Raw genomic sequence first — 27,208 nt, forward strand, 5'->3', positions numbered from 1 at the left:
GAACAAAGTAGCAAGCTCATCTGGAACAGAGGAAGGAAAACCAGGAAAAAGACTTGTGGGCGAACTTATGCAAAAAGAGTATGTACAAACACCTGCTAAGGCATCTGCACTGTTGTCCAAATCAAAAAATAATGGTCAGCAAAAGGCGTGAACCTATAGCCAGGCTGGAGACATACATATATCTAAGTTGTTGACATTCCTCATGGGAGCAGCTCTAGCTGCCTGTCCCCTCTACTGCAGTGAGTTCTAGGCCTTGCTGCAAGAGGCCTGTTAGTCTTTCTGGTGAATACAGTAATGTAGGTCACAACCCAGATTGCAATAGAGAATGGATGCCACAGTGAAATAGAAGGAAGAAAACATATAAAAAAGAGAAAAATTGGTGCATAGTTTGCAAGCCCACATGGCGGATGCAAGCTTCTAAGCTCCACCACCACCTATTGGGATAAAGATGAAGGAAAGTGCCTAATCATAACAAGGAGCCATCAGAGGGTGGCCATGCTTCCCTGGTACAAGTGCAACCGACAACCAGCAGAAGGTGGACAGAAATGGTGATCGCCAGAGAAACAGAATGCAAGACAAAAAGCTGGCGGGCAGGATCATAGTGGGTGGCGCAAACACACAGTAGCGTGGAACTTGTTCATAATATGGCCCAGTTCAGAGGCCAGGAGCCAATGTGGTGAAATAATGTCCTCCAGGTCGCTGGAGGACTGCTGAAGGAGGAGAGAGGCGAGGCGGGAGGAAGGGGAGGCAGGTGGTCAGAAACCCTAGCCTCATGAGGCCTGGACATCCCAGGGCAACTTTCCAGGACCAGATATAATTGAGCTAAAATGAGTACTCCCATCAAGGCCACCACTGCAACATATTTATCCACATGAACAACTTGGAGGGGAAACTCCTCCCTTCCACCCCTCTAGACATTCATGAAAAGAGTTTCTGATGAGATACAGGGGGAGGACCCTCAAAAGCCTGCACAAATTCACTTCATGGGGCATAAATATGACACCTAAGCTGAGGTTTTTATCAGCACTGGACAATATTCCAAGGATGGAGCTACGCTCCAGCAAGGGGAACATGAAGGACCACAGTGTGATAGTTAACATATGACAAACCTTATAGGGCACAACCTGCTAATAGCGTGGGACATCAGAGATGGCCACAGTATACAGCAGACTCTATTTGCTAAAGGATTGCACCAACGTCAGCCTGAATTCATCAGAAGCCTTCAACAACAACATGCAAAGCGATAGAGTCCTTTTGGAGTACCATGCAGAAAAAAGTGAAGGGCCGTCTGTGGGGAAATCCACAGAGAATATTAAAAATGGCATCCAAAAAACAGTGAACTGAGGACCTGAAAACAACATTGTGCAAGGCATTTTGTCAACAGTTTTGGAGAATAAAATAGGACATGCAAGGAATATACTGAATATGTTAATGGACTGAATGTGGAAGGAGTTGCGATTGGACTCTAGAAACACGGTGCGACTGAAAATTAAATTACATCAAGACTGCGGATTGTTCCTCTCTTTTTTTGTATTTGAACTGAGGGTGAGTCTCCAGGAGCTGAGGGAGGAATGGAAGGCAGATATGAGACAAGTTAGTAACCGCCACAAAAAGCATTAATAAAACAAACTTGTCACTTACTAAAGATATTGACCAAACAAGCGCAAGAGTGGCAGACCAAGGAGACTGAAGTGCAGGAGTTCTCTCAAGTGAAAACAGAACACCCCCAACAAAATTCAATCATTAGAGACTCAGGTGATATGCTGCAACTGAAATGCAATGACTTAGAACATAGGGCATGAAGAGATAACATCAGGGTTAGAAATGTAACTGAAGAAGAGGAAGACACAGACGTAATGTCTACAGTAATACCAACACCAGACCTAGAGGTATTGTAGTAGAGTTCTCCTCATTCCAGCCAAAAGAGACAGTTCTTAGAGGCGTGTGCACATCCTTGCTGCTTCCCTTTGGTGGTGACAAGCTTGTACTACAATAGGACCTCTCTTACTCTACCCTTGAGGAACGCTAAGACACCTCACCGACGTCCTGAATAAAGAGACAATCAGATTCTGATGTACATTACAGTGCTGAACAGTCTTTCTGGCCGAAGGAGGGAACCAACATGTCCGAACGACAGAGGAAGGGCTTAAACCCCTTGGGAAAAACATTACAACGAGCATTCACTGACAACAAGAAAGGGGAAACTAAAAAAACATGGTGGGGAAGTCACCCCACCAATGTGAGGATCCATGCTGGACCATACACGACAGGAAGAAATTAGATTTCTACAGAGACTGACTTCCCACAGGTAACCACTTACAGAACAAACTTGTCTTACATGTTAAATGGCAGCTAAAGCGGATGAAGGGGGAGCTCCAATTCTCCAGTATTGGGGTGTCTTTCATATATTCACAAGCTTGAATATTCCCCGTCATCGAAGAGGGAGTCCCACGGTACATAATCAGACAGAAATGCCACAATAGATTTGAATACCATCACTCTCTGCCAAATTAAATCCTACATCGCATTCTCTTTCATGACCTTCCTACCATGCTACATGCCTCAACTGGCTTCCCTGTCATTACCTACTTAGCGTTTCTACATTACCTCAAATCCTTTGTTCGCATTCCTTTAAGAAGTTCTGCTTCAAACCGCTGACTTCACTCAGAGACTCAATATGTTGTGCTCCAAGTGGAAGGTGACCCAACTCTAATTCTTTTAGAGGGGTAAACTCAAGGCTCTCAAAGACAGGCTCTTATTTTTCAAGTAATCAATTTTAGGATATTTGCATTTTACTTCCAGGCCAGCAGCTCCAAATCAAATGGAAAATGGAGAGAAACATTCCACCCTCTTTGGCCCTCTATACCGTAAAAGATGTGCTGAGATGTTGGGATGTAAACAATGCGGAGTTGAAGCAGTGGTGGTTGGGTGTTAAGGTGTTAGGCGAGGGAAGCAATGCTTTGAGGTATGAGATGACTGGTGGAGGGTTTCAGTGGACGGAGAGTTGACAGCTGGTTACTCATTGGAAGCAGGTGAAGGGTAGATGCAGCAGTGGGTGTCAGTGAGGTAGGTCGAAGAGTGATAGTCAGAGGTGGAAAATAGGAGTTGATGGATGATCATTAGGGGTGAAGTTAGTGCTGGCTAGTGGAGAAGGTAGGTGGTGGTGTGCAGCTGAGGAAAGCTGGCAGAATTGGTTGGGGATTAGTGAGGTATGAGAAAATTAATGGTTGAGGGTGGCTTGAAATTGGGGGCCCTTGTGGTAAATGATTGGGTGACAGATGGAAGCCAGAGAAGGTGAAGGGAGAGGCATAGTGAGGGATTCAATATCACTGTTTTAGTGGACATTAAGGAACTACTTGGGGGCTGTAGCATTCAGCTGCAGAATTGTTTGTGGTAAAGGGAAACGTGTTGCGCCAACTTGTTCAGGTTTGGTGAGAGATGGGAGTGACCCCAATAGCAGCAGTGATTACAGACAATGTAAGAGACAGGGCAACAGCAGCTGATTAGGCAAGAGGTGGAGGAACCTGAGATGTACATGAGGTGACTGCGGGTTGAACAGTGTTGCTGGGAAGGAGTTGGTTGTGGGTTGATGTTTGGGAATCGATTAGATCAGTGGTTCAGAGACGAGATATCAACAGTAAATGTTGTAGGTGAGGAGAAGGATCCGCTTAGCATTCTTTGGGGGTGATGTGAGAGGCTGAGAGAATTAATAAAAGGTGATGTAGGAGGTGAGGACAGTAGTGGGTGGGAGTCAGGTGAGAGATACGAGCAATAGGGGTTGGTGGATGAGGTGATGGCATCCCATGGATTAGGAGTGAAAATTATGGACAACACTACCAACAGGATTAGTAATGTGGTTTTGGGCAAGAGTAGTGAATACCACAGAGGTTAGAGAACATACTGCTTTTTTTGTGGGATGGTGTTGTTGGCAGTGACCATCGGGCCATGGGTGAAAAGTAAGTGTGGCTGGGGCTGGGTTAGGGTTAAAGGTTTGGGAATCCGTGGTTACACTTGCAGTGGGGGACTGGTGACTGTTGGTGGGTTGGTAAGGGAAGGGTAGAGGCCCTTTGTTGCTGGTAGGTTATGGAGGGGGATGATTAGATTCAGGTTAAGTACTGAGGTCTATAACTGAGTACCACAGAGTTTGGTAACTAACACCTGTTATCAGTGCCTAGAAATGAGACAAATTGTCGAGTGCACTTTAAGTGCATCAATTATTATGGTTAGAGGGAAGGTATGAGGCAAAAATGGCTAGGGAGAGTTTATAAGGGCAGGTGGGAAAGGGAGCATGTTATTGAATTGTTTGGAAGCTGAGGTGATAGGTGACACCCCAGAAAGGGTGAGCAGAGGTTGTGGAGAGGCCCTGGCAGCTGCAGAGGTTCTAAGTGAGGGGAGAGTACAAAATAAACTATGGAGCAATGAGTCTAGTGAAGAAGGGGCAGCAGTGCCTTGATAAGCGAGGTCAGTAGTGATCGGGAATCAAATGTGAGGGCAGCAGTGGTGAACACTGGGAGATGAGTACACCAGGGCTCAAGACTGAGGGGTGAAGGCAGTAGAGCAGGGGCCTTCAAACTGTGGAGCGCACCCTTATTATTATTATTGTGTCATTTGTAGAGCGCGCAGCTACCCCAACGGGGTGTCCCGGCGCTGACCCTCTGGTGGTCTGTGGCGGCAGTCTGGGGGGGGAGCAAATTTGTCTGCAGCCAATTGTAAAAGAACATGGCCTGGAAGCGCAAATGTGTTTATCTGTACACTTCCAGGGTCTTTTCATTTACATGCAGCAGTTGAAGAGCCTAAAAAAAGTATGTGACCTCTGATACTGGGTGCCCCGGGGTATTAAGTGAGCGCTTTGGCAGGTCGAAAGCTTTTACTAAAAAGAACAAAATATTCAGCAACTATTTTGTTATGTTTTTTCACTTTCAGTTAACCACATTTATTTTTTTCACTTTCAGCTAACCACATATAAAATAATGAGCACATGTTAAATGAAAAATAAATGCAAGTGAACTAATTGGTGGGAAATGTGCTCTTTTACATTGTAAAACCACAGTTGGCTAATGTGATCACTGTTAATGTCTGCATGCGATCAAAGTAAAATAATTGAATCCTAGCTGATGTCTTGTGTATTTATACTGCTATTTAGATATGGGGCTTTTTTCCTTTTTAGGTCGAGCATTCAAGACTTCTTGTATATACTTTAGTATATACTTATAAATTAGTATATACTTTTATGTGTATGTACTTTGTGGGCTCTGGAGATGAGTCCTAGGACTTCTCTGCTTCTGCTTAGGGACTTTTTTTCTGTTCAACTGCCTCCATTTAACTGTCTTAATAGAAAAGGTCCAGTAGAGGTCAGTAAAATACCAGAATTGCTTTCTGCTGAGGAAAGTTCTTTTTTAATTTTTTCTGGCAACTGCCTCTATTTAACTTTCTTGATAGAACCCGACCAGCAGAGGTCAGTAAAATACCAGAATCATTTTAGCATTATCTAGATTCCAGTCCATAGAAATTGTCTTCCACAAGCACCCATAGACAATAACATTTTTTTCAAAACTTGTATTTTCAGTGAAATGACCACTGAAGGCCCTGATTTTATATTAATAACAGAGCTTTGGACTGTACCATTTTCAGCTGAAAGGCAATATTTCCCTCCATGTGTTCCCATACCTGGTGTGTCACGCAGTTTGGTGCTTACTTTCCCTCCATGTTAAAGAACAGTAGATGTTTCAGCACCCAGGCTAATGTGCTGTATAGCTAAATACATATAAGGTCCCAAAGGCGAGACTATTGCAATGCAAATGCTTGTTTAATAATGTTAGAGAGAAGCACCCAGATCAAACCCTTTCGCGTTCAGGAAGATCAATTTCGTGTTTTTGCATATGCTGACGATATTGCCATTACAACATCAGATCCTGTCACCGCTATAACTGAAGTAGAACGTACAGCATACGAGTTTGGCACTATCTCTGGCAATCAGATTAATATATCTAAAACCTAGATCTTGTGTACGAAGCATATTATAGCTAGTGATCCTGGAGTGGTCAAGGAGGTCACATATCTGGGAATTAAGATCCGAGGATGCTTGAAAGACTTGGTTGACATCAATTGGGGGGATATCATTAGCAAGGTAAAGCAATCATTAGAAAGATGGGATTGCCTATATCTGTCTTTGGTGGGAAGAGCCAACATCCACAAAATGAATATACTTCCTAAGGTGTTGTATTTTTTTAGATCAGTACCTTTGGAGGTATCCAGCAAACAGTTACAACATCTACACGCACTTTGTGCTAAATTCTTATGGGCTTCAGGGAAACCTCGGAGGGCTTTGCATTTTATGACTCTTCCCAGAAAGAGGGGTGGGTGGTCGGTTCCCGACTTCACACTCTATTATTATTCGTGTCTTTTACCAAATATGCAGATAATGTTGACTGGAGAAGATGTGAGCAATTCTGCTGAGGCTCCCTCAACCTATCAGGTGGTGTTAGGAAAAGAGGTTAAGAACTGCCTGTTCAAGAAGTTGGATAGGAGTTACTACAAAAAACGTGTTTTAAAATCTTGGGGGCAGCTTTTAAGGTGTGGAGCATGGTACGAAAAAACTTACAAATTCAGGGATTAACTTTTTATACTTCTACCACGGCCGTAGGTATATTGCCGTTGAAATTTCACAACCAAGTGGCAACTAGCTGGAGACGGAATGGTATTACTCAAATTGGGGATTTTTATGAGGCTGGGTGGCTATATACGTCTTTTATAGACCTAGCAGATACATTTCTTCTCCATAAGAACCAGTTTTTTAAATTCTTACAAGTATGTGATTTCCTGAGCAAACAACCCATAGCGATGACTCCTCTTAAATTAGTTCAAGCTATTAGGCGGCAGGAAAGGATAGGGGTCCTCTATAAAATCCTTTTAGATTCAAGAAGGGATGATCTGGATAAACACAACTGTAAGTGGGCACTTAAATTGGGAGAGCCAAGGGTCTCTCTAGAGAAGGCGATCGCTATTGCCGGGGAAATTTGTCTGCCGGAGAATCTTAAAGCCCAGTTTTATAAAACCATATTTAATCTCTATCATACTCCTGCCAAGATGATGAAATGGGGGAGGGGGAATGATGGTAAATGCTTCCGATGTGGTATGGACAACTCGGACAGTCTCCATATTTTTTATATCTGTGCTAAAATTGGTGCCATTTATAGAACATATCGAGAAGTTTATGACAGATTTCGGGAGTTGTTGTCAAAATATCGGCTTCCATGATGCTGCTGGGCACTGGTGAGGATCTGGAGCAAGGGAGACCAATGTATACATTCCGGTACTTGCTCTTTCTGGCTATGTGGCTATGTGGCTGGCAGGACGTGAAGGGGCGCCCTTTCCTTGGGCACGAAAGGGGCGAAAGGCAGAAGTTTGCTGGCGCTGGCCCGACAAGCCCAAGGGCATGGCCGTAGCCCTGGAGTCCTTGAAACGCTCAAGCGCACGTCTGCTTGTCGCCAAAAAGGTGACGTCCATCGAACGGCATGTCCATGAGCGTGGCCTGGACATCAGCCGAAAAGTTGGCGGACCTGAGCCAGGCATGGCGACGAACCGCCACCGTCGTGGGAATCGCTCTACCTAGCAAGGCCGTGGTATCCAATCCACATCGTATGGAGTAACGGGATGCATCCCGCCCTTCCGCAAGGGCTTGAGCGAACTTTGCCCGGGCCTCCGCCGGGCACTGCGGCAGCACGTCCGCAACCGTGTCCCACAGAGAGTGGATGTAACGGCCCAAAAGGCAAGCGGTGTTGACAGACCGCAGCCTCAAACTGAGTGAGGAGAACAGCTTCTTACCAACCTGGTCATACCTTTTGGATTCCCGATCTAGCGGGGCAGTCGGGAATGCGGTCTGGGAATTAGAGGTCTGGATAACCAGACTCTCAGGGGTGGGATGGGTGGACAGAAAGCAAGCAAGGGTCGCCCAGGGCTGGGCGGTGGGGTCGGGCCATGTTCCGATCTACAGGAAGGCCTGTAGCGGACTTGGACCAGGTGCCCAGCAGAACGTCCGAAAGGGTTTCATTACACGGCAAGAGAGGCTCCAAGGAGCTTGCCTGTGATTTGAGCACCTCAGTGAGGAGGTTAGTCCTCACGGCCGCGACGGGGAGCTCAAGAGCCAAAGCCTTGGCCACCCTCGTCAACACCAGGCTGTAAGCAGCCCCCTCCTCCGTAGCCACGGTAGGAGGGGAGACAAATCCAGTGTCGGGCGAAATGTCCAGTCCACTGGCCTCCCCTAGCTCAACTGCCCAGTCCTGATCCAACAGGAACTCCTGTGCCAGAGGGTCCTCAGACCCCTCCCAGTCCTCCCCGACATCCATCTCCTGATAGTAATGGTAAAATGATGGAGCCGGATCGTAGATGAATTGCTCATCCCTCTGCGTCGAAGCCGGCGCAGGACGGCGCCCTGTCCGACCCCGGATCCGGACCGGGGCTGGGACCGGGGACGTCGTCGTCTGGAGACGGCGTCGGGGGCGACACGCTTGGTGACGGCGCCGGTGGAGGGGTCGTGAGGTGGACCGGCGTCGTCACGGATCCAGGCCTGGATCCTGAGGGGCCCTGCGGCGTTGGAACCGGAGTCGTCGACGGCATTGGGGCCGAAGCACCCGACAGCGTCGGGGCCGGAGCTGCTGGCCTGCTTGGGCTCCCAGACGGATCCACGGAGCCCGAAGACGCCGCAGCGGAATCCGGCGGAGGAAAGCGTGACCTCATGGCCGTGAGGAAGGCGCTGATCTCCTCCGGCGTCGCGTGCACCCCAGGGACCGGCAGATATGGAGCTGGACGCGGCGCTAGTGGCTCCGGCGGAACCGCGTCCGTGGTGTCACCCGAACCCCCGGCCGCGTAGCGCGAGCGTCGGGGGGGTCAGAAGAGCGATGTCGCTTCTTTGACTTCGTGTGCCCCGACTTACCTGAGGACTTTGAACCCGACGAGTGCTGTTGGCTCGCTGAGCTGTGATGACTGCGGCCCCGCGACCGGTCCCTCGAACCTCCTCCTGGACCGGGACCTCGAGCGGCGCGGGGCCAACTGCCAGATCTAGAGTGGCTTATGGAACCGCTCCCGCCTAGCTTTCGACGTCAAGACCCGGCAGTCGAGGCACGACTTGTCATCATGGTCGGCCCGAGGCAATAAAGGCACCGACGGTGGGGGTCGGTAACCGACATCAGTCGGCTACAGTTGTCACAGGACTTGAACCCCGGCATTCCTACCGGCACCGGAGTCGATAAACGACTCAATAAGATCCAAAATAGATTGAAAAAAGTTAGTCAAAAAGTGACTAAGGAGTACTGCTCTTCCTGGATCTGCGCATGATGGCGCGGAAAAAAGAAGAACTGACATCAGCGCGCGAGGGCTGAGTCTAAGTGCTCCGACGACGTCATCCCGGTGGCAACGATACCGACGATGGATGCGGAGCCGCAGACGACGCCTACCGACAAGCAGGGGTACTGCTACGCAAAACTTTACGGATCCAGTCTGACGCCTGGGGATATTCTAAGGTAAGGAATCTAACACTAACCTGTTTCTTTCAGATACAAGGCTGTCATGTTGTCCGTGCGGACTAACACAGCTTTGTTTGATACTTGCTTTTGGAAAGCTTTCAGTGCTAATAACTCCAGGTGATTGATATGGAGTAACTTTTGTTGTGGTGTCCACCTGCCTTGCATGGTGTGTTGCAGTAGGTGGGCTCCCCAGCCGGAGAGTGATGCGTCCACTGTCAAGACTATTTGAGGAACTGGCTCTAGGAACGGTCGCCCTTTAGAAAGGTTTTTGGCGTTCCACCACTGCAGAGAGCGATGAGTCAGACCGTCTACCAACACTAGGTCTGTTAATTGACCTTGAGCCTGGTTCCATTGACGTGATAAGCACTCTTGAAGAGGACGCATTTGAAGTCTTGCATGGGGCACTATGAAAATGCTAGAGGCCATCATCACTATGAGTTGCATGAACACTCGTGCCGGAAGGGAGTGTTGTGGCTGAAATTTTGTGAGAAGAGCTTGCATGCTGGCTATCCTTACTGGAGTGGGATAAGCTAGCGCTGTTGAGGTGTTTATTGTGGCACCGAGGTACTGTTGATGGTTGCAGATGAGACTTGGTGTGGTTCATTGTGAACCCCAAGTTGTGGAGTAGTTGGATCGTGACATGGGTGTGTTCCACACACTGATTGTATGAGCTGGCTTTTATGAGCCAGTCGTCGAGGTACGGGAAGATGTGGATGTGCTGTCTTCGTAAATGTGCCGCCACTACTGCTAGGCACTTAGTGAATACCCTTGGTGCTGTTGTGACTCCGAATGGGAGTACTTTGAATTGATAGTGCTGCCCGTCTATTACAAATCTGAGATACTTCCTGTGAGCTTTGTGAATAGGAATGTGGAAGTATGCGTCCTTGAGATCTAGAGTAGCAAGGAAGTGGTTTTGTAACAGGAGAGGAAGGACTTGTTGAAGTGTGACCATGTGAAAATGATCTGACTGTATGTATATGTTTAGCGGTCTGAGGTCTAGAATAGGCCTTAGAGAGCCGTCCTTCTTTGGGATAATAAAGTATAGGGAGTAAACTCCCTTGTTTTGTTGGTGCAGAGGAACTTGTTCTATTGCACTTTTTTGTAGCAAGGATATTACTTCTTGCTTTAGCAGTGATAGATGCTCTTGTGACATTGGACGCTGTTTGGGTGGTATGTTTGGGGGTGGATAATGTTAGTTCTAGAGAGCAACCTGATTGAATAATTTGTCGCACCCACCTGTCTGATGTGATGGTGGTCCAGGCAGGAAGGAATTGTTGTAGTCTTCCCCCCACAGGAGTGGAATGGTGGGGGGGAAGCAAAGGAAAGTCATTGGGTAGGGGTGGAGGCAGAGCGGGAGTTGTTGGTTTTGCCCCTGCCCTTGTTGTTGTTACCCCTATAACCCCCTCTTTGGTAGCCCTTAGTGAATGTGGATTGACTAGGGGTTTTATAAGAAGTGGAGGGGCTATCGGAGGCGTAGTGTCGTGCCTGTAAACGAACGCCTGGTTGGCAAATGTCAGCGCCTGCTGGTTGGCAAGTCTACAGCGCAGGCGCGAAGAGACACGCATGCGCAGAGAGTACCGACGCGTCATTTAACCACCCCCCTTCCCTGCAGTAAACGCTTCGCGTTCCGTTCCGGTGTCCTTTGCTGGTTCCTGTGTTGCGGATCCGGGTCACGGTGGTGGCGAGCTGCGGGATCCGTCGGGTCTTCGCCGGGCGTCGGTACTTCACTTAAGGTACTATCGGCCCTTGCTGTTATCTGATTGTGCGCGCATTGGCATTTTGGTTATTTTCGGAAGCATGTCAAGTTGTTACACGCGTTCCGGTTTTCTTTAAGAGTCCTGAAGTTATCCCTGACTTCTAGGGATGAGTTGTTTTGATTATTGTATGATTTTCGTGAGATCTCCATACAGATAGTGGGGACATTTAGTCTGCGTGTCTTTACTTTGTTTTTGGTATTGTCGGGACTAGTTGAGTATTGATACTAGTCCCGGTTTTGATACTAAGTCACCGGGAACTGGAGGAGTATTGATTCCAGTTCCAGGTTCTTCGAGGCTCATTGTTTATATACACAGGTACGCAGGAGCAGGTATTTGCTCATTATTCCTGCATATGTTTTGAGACAGGCTTCCTCACCTTGTTGTGTGTTCTACAGGAGACAGAGTTACGATTCCTGGATACCATTCCCTCCACATTATACAAGTACACGGATTAGCCCTTACACCCCAATTCTGTAGGTATTTGTTCTCTCTATTATTGCACTTCCCAATTACACTTAGTATTACTGCGCTAACCTGTGTTCCTTACATTCCCCTAGGAAGCTGATATTCAGACGTTCTGTGATTCCAGGAATTACTCCTTCAGGTGTAAAGAAGAAATCTACATATTCATTTGTCCCCCACTTTCCTTGTTTTGTCTCCCTGTGTTCCCCTGACGGGCATCACTATTCCGGTGCAGTGTTATATTCTGTCGGATGGTGAACCGGTTAGGGGGTATAGGGAAAGAGCATCACCTACCTGGTACTTCTGGGGCAACCTTCGTGTCAAGCATAACACGTAGCCTCTTGTGTGGGTGAAGAGGATGGGTTTGAGTTAAGAAACAGGAAGTTCTGGCACTCTAGCGGATATGATTATTAGTTACACTTGTGATTACAAGTTACACGGTGCCTAGCCTCTTGTGTTGCCTCTATATGATGAGTGGCGAAAAGAACGGCTGGGAGCTTGCAATTGCAAGGCTCCCATAGATTGGGCTGTGTTGGTGTCTCTTTTCATTTTCTCTAAAGATACATCGACATTAGGGCCAAATAGGTGTTTCTCATCAAATGGCTGATTGAGGATGGAATTTTGCACTTCAGGTTTGAACCCTGAAATACGTAGCCAGGCAGGCCTACTCAGAAGTACACTAGTATTAATTGCCCTTGAGGCAGTATCTGCGGCATCTAGGGCACAACAAATGGAAGTATTGGTGATATTTTTACCTTCCTGTATGAGTTAATTGGCCCGGTTTTGATATTTATCTGGTAGATGCTGCATTATGGATTCTAGTTCATCACAATGTGCCCTGTCATATCTTGCCAATAGCGCTTGAGTATTAGCAATGCGCCATATGTTAGCTGCCTGTGACGCTGTGCGCTTACCAGAGGCGTCAAGGAGTTTAGATTCCTTATCTGGTGGTGAGGACTCACCTGATGTTTGTGAATTAACACGTTTACGTGCATTAGATACTACTAAAGAATCTAGTGGTGCTGGACCTCTAATGTAAACTGGATCTGTAGGGGCAGCTTTGTATTTTTTCTCAATGCAAGGGTTGAGGACCCGAGCCCTGACAGGATCTTGAAATACCTCTGTTGCGTGCTTAATGACCCCTTTAAGCATTGACAAAATGGCAGTGGACCTTTGTGTATTATCAAAAGTGTCCAAAAGGAAATCTTCCTCCACAGTATCGGTGTGCAAGTCAAGCCCATGGTACTGGCAGCTCTCTGGACTAGTAGGTTAAAACCTATAGTGTCCTCTGGTGGGGAAGGCCTGGCAGGATATACATCGTCTTGGGGGACGTAAGGCACATCAGGGGTGTTATAATCATCCCATGGATTAGGCGACTGAGGGGGTCTATTGGTCCCTACTGGGTCATGTCCACCCCCACCTGTGTCATCAGAGTCTGTATCTACATCATAATCTGGATTAGGGGATGGTGGAGGCGAATGATGTGGTGGAGGAGGTGTAGGGGGAGGAATAGCATGGGGAGGTGGTGGAGAAGGGACCCTTAATGGAGGGTTTGCAATGTCTCTCTTCTTTGGAGGAGGAGGAGGAGGAGGAGGTGCAGGCGCCTCTAGTGGTCGCTTCTTGGAGCTAAGAGCTAGTTGGCCAGTCTTAGGATCCTTTACAAGAGTCTTTTGAGTAGGATCTGGTGTAAAAAGCTCTTCTGTGTAGGGCAGATCCTTCGGCGTCAAAGTTTTTGATTCCGGAGGTTTTTTTGGCACCGACTCAGTAGCTGGTCTAGGGTCTTTTGGCTTAGAAGTATGACCTTTCGAAATGTCTTTTACTGGAACGTGTGTTTTCGGTTCCGGGTGTTTTTTCGGCTAAGAAGCGCGTGAGTCAGGACCTTTAGGCGGTTTTTTAATCGGCTCCGAGTGCGGTTTTTGCATCGATGAGCCAGTGCCATTCTTCGGCGCCGAGTGCTTAGGTGTCGGAGCAGCGGTCGACGTGGTTGAGGAAGATGGCTTTTTCTTCGGTGTGGGATCGTCACCGGAAATAGGCTGACTCGAGCCCGAGCCACCTAAAGGCTTAGTAGGCTTCTTTGCCGGAACCGAAGGCAGGGCGTGGGAAGCAGTCTCTCGGTGTGCACCTGGGCCCAAAGGTGAGGGTATGACCCAAGCCTTTTTTGAGGGTGTCGAGGAAGGGTTGGGGTCGACGGTCTTACTTACGATCCGTTGAGCTGGAGTGATGTCCTCGACGTCTGAGTCTTCGGCATCAGAGGAGCTGGCACTTTCTTCGGCCCGCTGGTGTTCTGTCACGTCGACGCCCTCTTCAAAGATGTCATCGGGGATCGAAGCTGACGAGCGAAACATGGTTCTTCGAGCTCGTCGGTCCCGAATTGTCTTTTTGAAGCGGAAAGAGGCACAAGCGGAACAGTCTTTAGCCTCGTGCTCCAGTGAGAGGCAAAGGTTGCACACCTCATGTAGATCTGTATGGGGAAACTTAGACCCACATCCAGGACACTTCTTGAATGGCGTCCTTTCCATGAGCCAAAGAGTAAAGCCCAGGTAGGCCCGAAAGCCTTCGTCGACGACCGGAATCAAAGACTTCGAAGTGGTGAAGAATCGCGTCGATGGGGAGCGCGATCGAAACAATACCGTCGAACTGGGTGAGGATTGAGTGCCGAAGGAAATTCATTTCCAAACCGGAGCGCAGGAAACACATCCGAGCCCGATGGCAGAAAAAAACAATCTGAGGACGGAGCCGATGCCCATGCGCAATGTGGTCCAAAGGAGGAGTCACCAATCTTGTGACTTCCAAAGAACTTTTCAGGACAAAAACAAACTGCAAACATCCAGGCCCAACACTAGGTGGCGATCTATGCACAGTGCGTAATCTGCAGCTCATGTGCCTCGAACATATATATATATATATATATATAATATTTTAGAAGTGCTACAGGGTCCCTGAACGTAGGCGGCACTATTCCATGCTTATGACTATTGATGAGAATCAACAAAGGCAAAAGGCAGCAGGGTTAACGGCAACTGCACCATCTAGGCTAGTCATGAGACGTATTTGAGAGTAGTATTGACCACCTCAAATAGCCAGCTGCCACATGACCACAAATGAATACAGAGAAAGAAGGTTGATGAGAGGTAATACACGCGTTGCTGCCGGACACGGGCTCAGATCGGACACAGACACTGATCTACCTAGTACCCTTACAGAATACACTGGAGGCTTATCAATGTCATGTGAGTTACTTCTCTGCCGTTTGGAGGCCACGTATATTACAATTGGACTGAAGACACAAGGGTAATCATTACCGCCATACGGCCTTATTCCTGGAGACCACGTCCCAACAAGAAGGACGCTTTGCAGGCTAACTTATTGCTGGATTCAATCTATTGGCAAACGAACCTCGTTACCTTTACTTTGCCCTGAAGAAGCCCTTGTGAAGGGTGAAATGCGTTGGCTGTTTCTACATGTGTACAAAGGACTTGTGAAAAATAAAGACATGCAACAAAACCCACAACGGCTGCTAAATGCACTTTATTTTGTGTACACTGTAATTTGATGATCGTGTGTATTACCTCCTATCAACCTTCTTTCTATTGATGAGGATCCCTGGAAGAACAGTACATTATACATATACATAAGCTCTTAGTAAAATCAAAATGTCTTGGCTAATGCCAGAATTTACAAGCGTGTGAAAAGCTAACATATCACCCTCTAGGACCTACTGCCTTCGCCATTGCCTTATGGTGATACTCTACAATGTTAGGCTGTTTCCAATCGCTGCGCACAACCACAAAATAAATAAATAAACAAAAAGGCGCAATGAAGAGAATGCAGATAGCGGGCACATCAATCCAGATTGATGTGCATGCATGTGCCAGAATACAGGAGCATGCCAGCGGAATGATGCATGGCCATTTGATTAGATTTTTTATTTACCAGTTCAAGATTTTTACCCCACATTCCCTTTATTGTTAATGTTGTTTTATATATATATATGTCTTGCACATCTGTCCTGTGTGTAGTTTTTCTGAATGCTAAATCACCTCTGAGGGCCTGTCCTTTCTTAACCTTAAGTCTCTTATTCTCTTGTACAGAGCTTCCTCTGAGGATTTCCTTTCGCCTTTGACTCACTGTGTGATCTTAGGCAGCTCTGTACCCAGTATTCTCCAGTATTGGGGTGTCTTTCATAGATTCACAAGCTTGAATATTCCCCGTTGTCGTAGTGGGAGTCCCACGGTACATAACAAAGCAATGTAGTAATAACATAAGTATAAATACATATAAGAAAGAAAAAACAGAGTTTTTCTAGATAGACAACTTGTCCCTTCTATACCATATCACAGTCATTATGTTTTGGTCCAAACTCCAGCCACTCAGGTGGCAACACCCCCTTAGAATGTTCTCCTCCAAGGCTCAGGCCCTCAGATTTTCGTAGCACAAGAGTGACATAGAGACAAAAAGTAGAAGAGAGCCTCTGAGGGGAGAAGGGCGGGTTGCATGTGAATCTATGAAAGACACTAATACCGGAGACCACAGTTTAAAGGTAAGTGACTTTTGTTCTTCTCCAGTATTGGGGTGTCTTTCATAGATTCCCATGCTTTAATAATAGTAGTGAGCAGTGGTATCATAACAATACAAGGTACATAAGACTCAATATGATAATAATACCCAGTACAAAGAGACTAAAGGTATAAACTTATATCTATATGAATACATATAGTAATAATACAAAAAGTACCTTGTATACAGGAGGAGGGAAGCAACAGAGGCTCACCTTATTTAAAAAGGCTACGAAGGACTGCATGTCCCACAGCTGTGTCAGCATTGTCAGCTGTATCCAGACAGTAATGTCTTGTAAAGGTGTGTCTGCTGGACATTGTTGCAGCTTTGCAGATGTGTTGAAAAGGCACCCCAGCAAATAGTGCAATGGAAGAGGAAACTTTCCTGGTAGAATGCGCTAGAACCATTGCAGTAAGTGGTTTTCCAGCTTGTTGATGGCAAAAGGCAATTGCAGTAGATATCCAGCGTGCAATTGTTTGTTTGGTGACCGGATGCCCTTTCGCATCTGTCTGTAGGTCACAAAAAGTTGGTCATTCTTACGAAGAGAAGCCGTTCTTTAAAGGAATAATTTTTAGACATCTCTTGACATCTAAAGAATGAAGAGTCCTCTCTGCAGGTGTTTGAGGATTAGGGAAAAACTTTTTTAAACGACTGGTTCATTGAGGTGGAAATCCGATGGCACCTTGGGGATAAAGGCCGGATTGGTGCGGAGCAAGACCGAGTCTTTGGTAAATTGAAGAAAAGGCGGATTAGTAGTAAACGCCTGTAAGTCACTGACTCGACGTGATGAAGTGAGAGCTAGAAGTAGAGAAGTCTTCCAAGTAATGTATTTGAGATCGACCTTATGGATTGGCTCAAACGGGGGTTTCATGAGCTGTGCCAATACAATGTTCAAATGCCAAGGAGGAGGTGGTCGACGAGTTGGTGGAAACATCCGAAAAAGACCTCTGAAGAATTGTTGAATTACTCTTGAAGAGTAGAGATAGTTGGAGCCATCTTGACGAAACTGTGAGATTGCTGCTAGAAATACTTTTAGGGTAGAATACGAGAGGCCTGATTTTGCCAGGTGTAAAAAGAAAGGCAAGAGTTGCTCTGGTTTGGCATGAATAGGATGTACTTGAGCTTCATAGCACCATAGACAGAATCTTTTCCATTTGAGTTTGTATTTTTCAAGATGCTCTAGCCTTAGCCAAGACCTCTCTACAATCTAAAGGAATGTCCAAATTTACAAATTCAGAGAATCAGGTTCCAAGCCGCTAAGCGTAGAGATGCTGGGTCGGGATGACAAACTTGGCCCTGATCCATGGTCAGAAGATTCAGAAGAGGGCGAAGAATGATCAGGTCGAACTGTGACAGGAGCAGGAGTTCCGTAAACCAGACTTGTCGAGGCCACCTGGGAGCTATTAGAATAATGTGACTGGGTTCCTTCCTCCTTTTTCGAAGTATTCTGGGGACTAGAGGTATCGGTGGAAAAGCGTAGGCGTATATTTTTGACCAGTTCATCAAAAAAACATTCCCGCATGACTCTGGTTGGGGAAGCCAACTTACGTAAAACAGGCATCTGCGGTTCAGATGCGTTGCAAATAGATCTAGATTCGGGGGACCCCACAATCGAAAAATGTGATTCCGTGTGGGTTGGTGTAGTTCCCACTCATGATTGGTCGTGGATGACCTGCTCAGGGAATTTGCAAGATTGTTCGACGCTCCCGGAAAATGCACTGCTGTGAGGACGATGTGATGTTGAATCGCCCGATCCCAAATTTGTTGAGCCTGAAGGGACAGCCGGATGGACCTTGTGCCCCCTTGTTTGTTGATGTAGTGCATGCACGTTGTGTTGTCCCTCCGGATCAACACTGAGGCTGCTTGTATGATGGTGCGGAAAGCTTTTAGAGCCAGAAAATGGGCCAGTAACTCCAGCAGGTTGGTGTGCCAGGTCTTTTGATGAATGTTCCGCTTTCCTTTTACTGTTAATCCTTAACGATGTGCATCCCAACCCTCGAGAGATGCGTCTGTTGTGAGAGTAAAACTTGGAGTGTCCACCAGAAATGGTGGAACTGAAGAGACATTTTCCTCGAAAGTCCACCATAGTAGAGCTCTGCATCAGAGATGTGACCTTGATCATATCGTTGAAGGATCCGGAGACTTGAGCCCATTGATTTTGCAGTTCCTCCTGGATACGTCTCATTTTTAGGTGGCAGTGAGGGACTAGATGAATGCAGGAGGACAACATCCCTAGGAAAGATTTCAGCTGTCGGACAAAAGCGAACTTGTTTAAACGGAGGGAGGCCGCTAGATTGTGAAGTCGTAGACGTCTTTCGTGCGACACAAAAGCTTTTGCTTGCTTGGTGTCCAGGATGGCTCCCAAGAACAGTCTGTTTTGAGCAGGGAGAAAATGAGACTTGTCCATGTTGAATGTAAGGGCTAGAGACTGGAAGAGGGACCTGCAGAAAAGAGTGTGTTTGGATGCCTGTTCGAACGACCGTGCCTTCAGCAGGCAGTCGTCTAGGTATGGAAAGATTTGCACTCCTTGTAGGCGAAGGTAAGCTGCCACAGGTGCGAGGACTTTGGTTAAGACTCGGGGAGCGGAACGGAGCGAAGGCCGAATGGAAGAACCTTGAATTTAAAGTCTTTTCCAGCCACTCTGAATCTGAGAAATTTCCTGTGTCTCTGCAGAATGGGAAGATGAAAAGAAGCATCTTGAAGATCCAAAGTAGTCATATACTCCCCTTGGGAAAGTAAAAGAAGTACCTCCTGAGACAACATGCAAAACGTTTGTTTTTGATGTATTTGTTCAGGGCACGTAGGTCCAGAATAGGGCGCCATTCTCCCGACTTTTTCTGTATGAGGAAGAACCTCGTTTAGAATCCTCTGCCCTTTTGTACTTTTGGTACCACTTTGATCGTGTCCTTTCTTAATAAAATTGTGAGTTGATTTAAAAGTTCCCTTAGGTGAGCAGGAGGGGGACCTTTTGGTGGAGAATTAGGAGGAATCTTTACAAACTCCAATGCGTGTACCCTGCACACAATATCCAGAACCCATTGATCGGTAGTAATCAGTCACCATTTGGAATAGAAGTGGGAGATTCGACTTCCAACTCTTGAAAAAGCGGAAGGAATCAGGGACGGTGCATGGTAAAAGTCATTGTTTTTTGGAGGAATCCTTTCCTCTGTAAGATGATTTGCCTCTCTATTGTCTGTAGGACGAAGAATGCTGTTGCCTGTACGATTGCTGATTCTGGGAGGAGTACCGTTGTTGCCCTTGTTTATATTGATTGGAATTTCCTCGAAAGGAAGAAGTGGAGCCACGACCTCTTGCGCCTCGAAAAGGTTGCTTTTTAAACTGGAGAGTTCCAAGAGCACGGGCCGTGTCGGTGTCTTTCTTTATTGTTTGAAGGGCATCGTCGATATGTTGGCCAAACAAAGATTCGCCATCATAAGGCATGTCTAATATTTTCATCTGTACTTCTTGACGAAAAGACGTGACTTTTAACCAGCCTTGTCGCCTGAGAACTGCTGCACCAGCCAAAAGACGGAAACCAGTGGAAGACACATCCACAGCACAATCAATTTCGGAAGAAATCTTCTTTCCTTCATGAAGAATTTTTAATGCCTCTGCTTTAGACGCCTCCGGTATTAGATCTACAAGTGATGGTATGTCTGACCACATTTGTCGGTCGTAACGACCAATGATAGCCAGAGAATTGGCTGAACGAACTGTAGTTGCAGCCATAGTGGAAAATGTCTTGACAATAGCATCAAGGCGTCTACCTTCTCTGTCCGGCTGTGCAGATAATGGAGATGAAGGATTCCTAGCCCGACGTTGTGCTGCCTGGGTAATAATGGAATCAGGCTTTGTTTGAGAAACGAGACAAGCAGGTGAATTTGTAAGGGCTTTGTACTTCTTATCCAGCCTCTGTAGAACAGCTGGAATTGAATTGGGGTTTTGCATGAGCTTGAGCCCTTCTTGCCAGATAAAATCGATGATGGGAATTGAACTAACTGGTTTCTGAGGCTGATCTTTAAAATCATATAAGAAACAATCTTCCTCTCTTGTTGTCATAGGAAGTTGGAATCTTTTTGCCGCTCTTTCCATGAGTAAATGAAAACCACCTATGTCCACTGGTGGAGATTCCAGAGGAGCTGGAGTGGGAGAAAGGTGTTTGAATCTGATAGTTGTCCCATTCAGAAAGAAAGGATCTGTCATCCAGCTCACCCTCTTCCCTGTCATCATCATTATCGTCATTGTCCTCCTCCATGACCTGAGGAGCATCCTGATGTTGATCCTTGGTCGTCGACGCAGAAGGTGTAGCAACTGATTCTCTATTAGGAGGAGGTTGAAGAGGCGCTTGAGGCGCTGGAGAGGCCTGTACTGAACTTGGAAAACAGAGGTAGTAATCATCCAGCATGAATTGGAGGTTGGAAATAAGAGTTCAAGGCATCTGTGCCGTAGGATGTTCCGGAACGGGTTGCGTGTCACAAGTAAAAAAACTTCTTCTTCTTGTAGGTCCTCATCATCAGAGTCCTGAATTTTTATAAGAAGCTCAGAGGGACTGCGAGCAGCCCGAAATCTTTCATCATCCTCAGATTCCTCATCATCAGAAGAAAATAACTCAGCTGGAGGTTGAGAAGGAGTTTGAATTGGCATTAGTGTATCCAAAGAGGAATGTCGCCATTGAAGTAAAGAGCTTGAAGATTTCAATGGTACCAGATCCATGGAAGCAGTTGTTGCTGTCACTATTGACGATAGACGCACCGTCAACGCAGCCACTGTCAACGCAGCCTCCGTCGACGCAGCCACTGCAGACGAAGCCACTGCAGACGAAGCCACTGCAGACGAAGCCACCGCCGACGAAGTCACCGCCGATGAAGCCACCGTCGAAAAAAGCCACCGCCGACGAAGCCACCGCCGACGAAGCCACTGCCGACGAAGCCACTACCGACGAAGCCACCGCCTACGAAGCCATCATCGACGACGAAGTGCGCGTCGACTAAATCTTCTTCTTCTGCTGGCTTGACACCTTCGACAAGGTCAAAGGCACCGTAGATGAAATAGGCCTCACCTTAACGGATACAAACGTCGACGGTGAAGATGCCGATGACAGGATCAGCCGGCTTCATAGACGTTGATGTTAAAGTCGTCGACGTAGACGCGACGCGGCAGCTCTCGTCGACGGGGGAAGCGACGACGAGCTCGTTGAGGAGATAGGCAGATTCTGAGGTAAAAACTGCGCAGATGGAGTCTTTGACGCCCGAGAGTCAGATCTCGGGGCGAAAAAAGTGCAGAAAGACTCTGAGGGGGAGAACTCACCCCTTTTGAAGTTGAAGGTTGAATAGTGGGCTTATCCACATGATGTTTCTTCACCACTTTAGGTTTTGGAGAAACCTTTTGATACTCACTGGTTCTCTTCAATGATGAAGAAGTCTTGACTGATGACACACTCTCCACATCTGAGAGAGGGTTCTCTGAAGTCTTCAACTTCTGTAGCCACAGAAGGAGACGCCCTTCTCTGTCCTTCAGAGTCTTCTGAGAGAAGGTTCTACATATTTTACAACCCTTTACCTGGTGTTCAGGATATAGGCAATATATACACTTTTTATGAGGGTCTTCAGAATGAAGTCTCTGTTTTCCACAGGTTCCACAAGGTCTGAAGAGGGACTTCTTGGTGGTAGACATCATAAAGTTGACTTTCTGAGAAGAAATGAGACGAAAACTGAGCTGAGCTCAGGGAGACTCCCTTCATATGATGTGCGGTAGAAAATCTGAGGGCCTGAGCCTCAGAGGAGAACATTCTAAGAGGGTGTTGACGCCTGATTGAATGGAGTTTGGACCAAAACATAATGACTGTGATATGTTATAGAAGGGACAACTTGTCTATCCAGAACAATTCTATTGTTTTTTCTTTCTTATATGTATATATACTTATGTTATTGCTACATTGCTATGTTATGTACCGTGGTACTCCCACTTCGACGACGAGGAATATTCAAGCATGTGAATCTATGAAAAACACCCCAATACTGGAGAATACTGGGTACAGAGCTGCCTTATATCACACAGTGAGTCAAAGGCGAAAGGGAATCCTCAGAGGAAGCTCTGCACAAGAGAATAAGAGAGTTGAGGCTCAGAAAGGACAGGCCCTCAGAGGTGATTTAGCATTCAGAAAAACTACACACAGGACAGATATGCAAGACATTTATATAAAACAACATTAACAAAAAAGGGAATGTGGGGTAAAGCACTCTGGAGCTCCACATGGTAAGACTTAAGCTCAGTAAGTTCCTCACCCACAATTGCTGTTACAGATACTGACTGTAAATACCCACACATAGGATATGCATGGAAAAGCAGGGTCTGTGGAGCTGATACCTATGGTCATGTTATAAATGTAACTCAAAGACAATACTCACAGTGAACAAGAAACACCACTTAGGTTGTCAGCTGTGCCCACGGATCCTGGCGATCAAACAGGAACACACAAGACCGTAACAGCAAGGGGGTAGAACTAAACACAAGCACAATAGACAAAGAGCCAGCAAGGAGGAGTGCTTAATAGGAAAGGAAGGAAATTACAGGACACACTTAGCAGAAAGCAAGGAACAAACATACAAGGTAATTAGAAGCAAGACAGCAGGAATAGAAAGACATCAAACTAGGAACTGGAACCAAGGAAATGGGAAGAAAGGCAGGGACTGGAAAAGGATATACAGAAGGGGAGGCTACAAGGGTATACTAGAATAGTGCAGGGTCAGGAATCAAGAAAACAAAGTAGCATTGAAGGCAGTGCTGGGGCAGGAACAAGAAGTGAGCTAAGTTTCAGGAGTCACTGTAGCACTGCAGGCAGTGCTAGTTCAGGAACATGGAATTACTAAAGCTCACGGGTCAAGGTAGCACTGCAGGCAGTGCTGGTTTAGGAATAGAGAATTACTAAAGCTTCAGGAATCAAGGTAGCACTGCAGGCAGTGCTAGTTCAACGAAACAGGAAATAGCTACAGCTCAGGAAACAAGGATTTAAGAGAGCACTGCAATCAGTGCAAATCAGGTACAAGAAATAGCTCAAGCCCAGGAACAGGAACAAAGAATAACTACAGCTCAGGAATTCAGGGAAGAAGATAGCACTGCAGGCAGTGCTAATTCAGCCACAAGGAATAGCTAGAGCTCAAGAATCAAGGAACAAGGATTAACTATAGCTCAGGAATGAAGGAATATCAAAAGCTCAGCAAACAAGGATCAGTCTCACCGGAACACAGCTACAGTGACCAACCCTGGACTGAAGGGAGCTGGGGCTTAAAAGAGCTCGCAGTAATCACAAGCATGTGGTGTGATCAGGCTAGCAGCAGCCAGCCACAGCTGAGCTGAATTCGTCCACCCATCCTTGGCATGCAGGGTGGAGATGAAGCAGTGAGAAGGGAATTCTAGGTAATGGAGTGTCAAACATGAGCAGGCTGGCTTCAAGCACGAGCAGGCTGGCTTTCATAAAACCCGGCACAGTTTGGGAATGGATGCCAATTTGCAAGTAGAATCCAAATGACTGGAAGTCAGTATATCCATGAAGGGGAGGGTCTGGAAGCTTATTAGAACACTGGAGAGCCCCACAATTCAGCCCCCTGGTGGTGGAAACGAGAATGCAGGGAGCCAATTGTGACAACGCAGGAGGGAGCAATATGGAGGAAAAATGTTAATTTTTACTGCATTGTCTTTTTCTCTTACCATCACAATAAACTTTCTACTACTAGCAGTCAGAATCATCATTTTGTGCTGCAACAGTAGAACCAGTGGAGAGGCATTCAGATATTTTCCTGACTAGTCTTTCAACATGGGATTCGTTTAACTTGAGTTCTGTTATTCTGGAAGTAAAGAGCCACCATTCTCTGTTGTTTGCTGTCGAAAACACATTTTATAAAACAATCACCACCATATTGCTTTAAACCATGCATGCTTCTCTTGCAGAGATCTACTCTGCTCATCTGCCTTGGTACCCTGCAGATCTGCTAAAAATACCACTAAGTTGTTGATGTTCAGAGTCCATAACAGATGATCTAAAACGCTTTCACAAAAACGTGCAATCTTGTTCCTGCTAGCTGAGATCATACATTGCTGTTGCCTTATCTATATCAACAAGGACCGAAACTGGATGAATGAAAAGTACAGATTTAGGTAGACTGCTCTGAATTCTATGGTGGAAACTGCTCCATGGGGGAACTACCTCCCCTGAACTGGTATGTTGTGCATTGCGTAGAATGTCTGGCCAAGAATTCCAGAATTCGAATTTGGATGCACTTTGTGGAACATCTAGCACCCATATGTCTTTCACTATATTTTTCCATGCTCGAAGATGTGGTGTTATGCTTCTGCCCTTCCCTCATATTAAAAGGTCAAACCAGAAGACAATGGTGGCCTACAGGGGGTCTTCTTTAGCGCTGCAGAGGTTGACCTCCATCTTCTTTGAAATAGCTTTTCCTTGGATGCTGGTTTAGGTAGCCCTCTTGCTTCTTCTAGGATGGTAAATGAACCCTAAGGCAATAACTGAATCCTTAAAATTGTTCTTCGTTTCCAAGACAATTGTTTGGACTGTGCCTGCTTCAGTTTTCATTTTCCATAGACCTTCAACTGGATTAGTCTGCTGGTGTACTGGATTAGTCTGGTGGTGTGGGTATTTGTGACACTTCCTGTTAGGCAAATGCCTCCATTTTGAAGTAGATTTACTTTAAAACAAGTATTTTCTTTCCAAATAGCAGACATTTAGAAACTAGGATACCAGAAAGAAGACCTGACAGGGTTTATGGACGTTGTAATGGCACCAAGTGACCTTTAATAGATTGCGCTGATCCAGGCCTCAATGTCCTGGGATTGCGCTATAACATCTTGCCATGTGCTGGGTAACTTCAAGTCTGGCATCCCACTTTAAGAGTTACAGCTTACAAAAGGGAATATCCCAAAAACCGTTTGGGTAGCAAAAGATCAACGTCAATAAGCTGTAGATTTATATCTATAATTCAATTGGTCTATCGATTTGGGGTAGATTTAACATCTGCCTGGAGCATGCAATTGTCAGCGGTTTTGTGGTATTATGCAATCTTAATTCAAATGGAGGACAGATTTTCCCTACAGCCCCATGCCTTTTACCCATCCTCCTACTCCCACGCCTCCCTTGCCCCACCTTATTTCTCGTAATTGTTTTTGTTTTATTGTTCTACCTGCTGACCTAAGGTTTTTTTCGGCACCAAAGTACCACTCTGATTGGAAACAGATGCCAGAAATGTCATTACACGCATAGAGGAGATGTGTGGTTGTAGAAGATTTGCCACTGATGTATTTTGTGATGGTAAGTGTGATGGGAGGCCAAGGGAAACATGCCATGTGTCCTGTGCAATGACATGTGAAATAAGGAGAAGGATAGCTGAAACAGAGGGGAGTCGGCTGAGAATGTGCAAGTGGTAGACAGCAAGGAAGACTGAAAGCATGTGAAATACAGCTGCAGCCTAATCTCCATTCTATGTTCTCGTACTGTATATTTTTTGCTATTACGAAGTGACTAGAGCAGGTAAATAACTGGAAACCTACTGTAAAGCCTTATTGTGAGCCAGAGTAGTAGGAGAAAAAGTAATAAGGAAGCCCACCTTAGGAGCTAGAGTTCAGAAACAGGAAGATCATACAGAAGGTTATGTCTGGGGTGCCCACCAAGACCACAGACACTGCTCTTACCCACCTCAGGAGGTGAATGGACCTGCTGCTGGATGGTGTGCACAGCCAGTGCCACCTGTGGTCCCTTTCCGGCTTGCGAGGTGCTCTGTACCACGAGTCGCTGAAAATGAGAAGATACAAAAAGGCTGTGATTGGGGTATTATATTTGTTGGTCTTTCACACAACTATAATTGTAACTTAGGAAAAAGACTTCCACGTCTAAAACATCGATATCTGTCAAGGAGGGGACCTGACAGTCAACTCCTACACCTGATCACTGTGTTGCTAAAAGAAGTGGACTATTACACCCAACCACATCTGCAACAAGAGGAACCAGACTGTCTCTCATACACTTGTGATTGAGGGAACATGTCTGCTGTTTCAACATCCAACCACATCCTTGAATGAATAAGTAAGATGCTCAGGCCTATACCCAGCTACATCTTAGCCTTGGGGAACAGGACTAGCTTTTCTACAAGTAACCACATGTGTAAAAAGACTCTCGCATGTAACAAAGGGAATATGACTGCACTCACATCCATCCATTTCTAAGACTCAAGTACCAAGATTAGTAAAACTCCAAGGGCCAGATGAATGTGGCCCAATACCGGTCGGTAACGGCCGAAATTACCGAATTTCGGCCGTTACCGACCGGTATTGGGCTTTTTAGATGTAGGTGGCATTTTTTTAGGATTCGGTATTTTACCGAATCGGTAATTTAAGGATAAAAAAACGATAAAAGGATATATAAGGGAAAAATACCGAATTCTTAACATACCGATTTGGTAAATTACCGATTCCAGGATGTAGGGAGCACTCAAGTTGGTGCATTTCTCAGTTAAGGATTCGTTATTTACCACCAACTACAAGTTGGTGGTAAATAATGAAAACCTTTGAAAAAGCATTTGTTTTGCTTTTCCAACAGTGCGATGTGGCAGACATACATGCCCTTAGGGCATGTATGTGTGCCACACGTGCACCCATACACAATTGAGGGGTTCAACAGGGTGTCAAAGTGACACCCTGCCACCCTTCAATGTTTTCCCCCTTTTACCGAATCGGTATTTACAGATTCGGTAATTGCCATTCATTCCTATGGGCTGGAGGCCCATAGGAATGAATGGCAATTACCGAATCAGTAAATACCGATTTGGTAATTACTGAAACTTACCGATTCGGTAATTTTTTACGAAAAATGACATACATCCCATTTACCTATTCTTAAATACC

At 46.2% G+C, this 27,208-nt stretch overlaps 1 protein-coding gene across 7 annotated transcripts in view; it reads right to left on the minus strand.

Moving 5' to 3' along the window:
- RFX1 (regulatory factor X1) overlaps positions 1-27,208 on the minus strand; it is a 529,043-nt gene that overhangs the window by 399,464 nt on the left and 102,371 nt on the right. For all 7 annotated transcript variants that reach the window (XM_078685660.1, XM_078685656.1, XM_078685642.1 and 4 more), the window contains exon 4: positions 26,004-26,099. In XM_078685660.1, the coding sequence (XP_078541786.1) occupies positions 26,004-26,099 (96 nt within the window). The remainder of the gene's footprint in view (positions 1-26,003; positions 26,100-27,208) is intronic.

This window comes from Lissotriton helveticus, chromosome 1_1 (assembly GCF_964261635.1).
Source record: "Lissotriton helveticus chromosome 1_1, aLisHel1.1, whole genome shotgun sequence".
Lineage (NCBI taxonomy): Eukaryota > Metazoa > Chordata > Amphibia > Caudata > Salamandridae > Lissotriton > Lissotriton helveticus.